At 36.8% G+C, this 2786-nt stretch overlaps 1 protein-coding gene across 1 annotated transcript; it reads right to left on the bottom strand.

Annotated features, from left to right (window-relative positions):
• On the bottom strand, positions 1-1975 carry LOC106316874 (squamosa promoter-binding-like protein 13A). The gene is made up of 3 exons (XM_013754743.1): positions 791-1975; positions 584-717; positions 1-512 (listed from the first exon to the last, which is right to left on the bottom strand). The coding sequence occupies exons 1-3, from the start codon at positions 1243-1245 to the stop codon at positions 22-24; spliced, it is 1080 nt and encodes a 359-aa protein (XP_013610197.1). The 5' UTR covers positions 1246-1975; the 3' UTR covers positions 1-21.
• Positions 1976-2786: the final 811 nt, after the last annotated feature.

Below are 2786 nucleotides of genomic sequence, written 5' to 3'. Positions count from 1 at the left end.
CTTTTTCTTTTTCTTCTTCTACTACTCCCAGTGAAATGGGAACGTTTGTGGAAGAGCCACAGCCTCAATACTGGATATAACCGATCCATCCGAGACTGCAGTCGCATTCTCAAACAATCCCAACCCATAAAAACCCGTCTCTGCTGCTTCCTGGTACAAAGAAAGTGGCGGCTGAAGCAAATGAGGGACCGAAGAGGAAGAGGATGACAGAAGAGAGAGAGCACAATCAGAGTCATGGATGCAACTCGTCATTCTCTCACACAACGGTGCTGTTCTTGAGCTCTCTTGTTCTTGCAAGGAGGGTAATAGTTTCCTTCTGCTGCTTGAAGAAGAAGATATTGGGAACATTATGCCTGTCTTTGCAGGAGAGGAACCAGAAACTCCCTGGTTCTGCCCGTTACTCGAACCGTTGGCCATAGCTACGCTCACAAGACCATTTCCCCAGCTCGGGCTCGCAACAGATGTAGTTGGAAACACATACGAAGAGCTGGAAAATTCCAACATTTTGCTACCTGACAAGATGGTGCTTCTTCTATTAATTAAGGACTAAGTCTACTGGATACAAGAAACAAAGAACAGAAACCTTGGAAACCGGCAAAGAAGTTTGCAGGACGAGAGATATGGTCGGGCTGAGGCTTCCGTCTTCTTCGATTGTGTCCATCAAGACGTTTCCTACAACTTCTCTTGCCTTCATCAAACTCTTCCAAAGCATGAAACCTGATTATACACAAATCTTAACATTAATCATTACACAAAAAAACATTCAAATATGTAGCATATTCTCATTTACCTGCTGCATTGTTGGCAAAACCTCTGTTTATGGCCGTTGATTGTAACCACAGGAGTTTTTGAGTGAACCTCACAGACCTTATGTCTCTTATGGTACTCTCTACAGTTACTAAAATCAGAATCGCATCCATCAACAAGACAAATCGGGATCTGGCTGTTCCCAATAGCATTCCCTCTTTTCCTCTTTGACGAACCAGAGCTTCTTGGTTTTGCCATTTTACTCTCTTTCCACTTACAAAGACTTGGCACTTGCTCTGTATTACCATAAGCAGAGGAGGAGGAGTTTCCAATGTTTCTTCCAAGTTTCAGATCGAATGAGAAATCTCCTTCTGGCTGCAATCTTGGTGATGATGACCCACCAAACGAGATTGAGCCATCGATTGGAGCTATATCCGGTACAGATTCTTGGTCGAATTCGGAGAAATAACCGGAGCTGAGTTTGAAGTTCCAATCCATTCAAAGATTGTATTTTTCTTCACTTACTATAAGAAGAAACACACACAGAGACACAACAATCTCAAGATTTCTCCTTTTGGTATTTGTTAATCTAAGTTGACAACGAGATTTAAGGGAAAAAAACAGTAAGATCAACTATGAAACAAGAAACCCATAAATTTATAGCTCGATTTAACTGATGACAAAATAAAACTCGATTTAACTTTAATTTTGCACACACATGAAGAAAAAAATATGCAACTTTGAACACAAACCTAACAAGAAATCACTTCTATTAACGAGAAATTACAAACATAATTGGATAATTACCTTCTTCTTTTTTTTTTGAACACAACTTTGGATAATTTACCTAATGTTTCAATTTTGATATAAAGGAAAAAGAAGAAGCAAATTTGATCAGTGGTTCACAAAAAAAAAAAGAAGCAAATTTGATCCTTGAAAGTACTCAAAACTCAGAAGCGGAAGCTGGTTCAGAAATATTATAAGACTATTTTATCTAACACAATGTTCTGTTTTTCTAATCTTCTATTTCGATTAATACAAAACCCCTAAAAATGGATAAGCTTAGTGTACTTAAAAGACCAAATGGTAAGGGTAGAAATATAGAACTAGAACATATCCCATGAGATGGGAAGAAAGCAAACTTGAAATTAAAAGAAAAAAATAAAGTACATATATAAACTTGCAGTTTCGAGTTTTATTTCATCATAAAGGCCCTCTTTTCCCGTCTACATCCTACCAAGCCAGAATTTAAAAATGCAAAAAAACTATTTGAGAGATTAAAGAAAGATGAAACATGTTATTCATAAATGATAGAATATAAGAAAAGTTGGTATTTTAAGGTTGAGAAAACTTACCAAATCCATGCACCTGCCAGTAGTTAGTAGCAAAAAATCGAAAAGAGAGAAACGAAATATACATATAAAAAAAAAAAGAGAAAATGACTAGAATGTATAACAAAAACTGGTTTATTACTAAAGTGTTAAACATCTTTTTAAAATGATTAGAATGTTTGGAGACCCATAGTAATTGATTTTAAGGATCTTTGATTAGTTTTTTTTAATTGAAATTACTTTTAAATATATAATTCATGTCATAAATTAAATTACACATCACCACCACTGTAGAAACCAAACCGTCACTTCTCCAACATAACTAAATCGAAGTTTTTTAAAAAAAAACTAACTTAGAACATCGTTTTGTCGTCTCGAAGAAGAACCGTCGAAGAAGGAACCGCGAGGATACTCTCACTCTCCGTCATCGACATTGTCTGTGTTAACTTCCTCTTCGCCGCCGTCTTCGCCGCATTCTTATCTCTGAGTTCGTCTTTTCTGGTAGGATATCGCGACGTTATATATTGTGTTTTGTTGAGTTTGTGGGTCAGTTATGTATTATAATTCATTTGATTTATATTTTGTTGCGGCTGAGATAGGGTTGTGTTGCGGCTGTGATTTTGTTTTGTTGGGGGTTTGGTTGCGTTTGAGTTAGGGTTTTGCTGCGGCTGAGTTATAGTTATGTTATGGCTGAGTTATATTTGTGTC

This window comes from Brassica oleracea, chromosome C9 (genome assembly GCF_000695525.1).
Source record: "Brassica oleracea var. oleracea cultivar TO1000 chromosome C9, BOL, whole genome shotgun sequence".
NCBI lineage: Eukaryota > Viridiplantae > Streptophyta > Magnoliopsida > Brassicales > Brassicaceae > Brassica > Brassica oleracea.
The sequence above is the reverse complement of the archived record's forward strand: the minus strand, read 5'-3'. Positions and strand labels throughout refer to the sequence as shown.

What these genes read in the sequence shown, in the direction of transcription:
- LOC106316874 (XM_013754743.1), bottom strand. Translation starts at nt 1,245, where the DNA reads ATGGATTGGAACTTCAAACTCAGCTCCGGTTATTTCTCCGAATTCGAC. An exon ending in TTTTGCCAACAATGCAGCAG is followed by an intron (nt 718 to 790) that starts GTAAATGAGAAT and finishes GTGTATAATCAG; the next exon opens with GTTTCATGCTTTGGAAGAGT. An exon ending in CTTCTTTGCCGGTTTCCAAG is followed by an intron (nt 513 to 583) that starts GTTTCTGTTCTT and finishes CCATCTTGTCAG; the next exon opens with GTAGCAAAATGTTGGAATTT.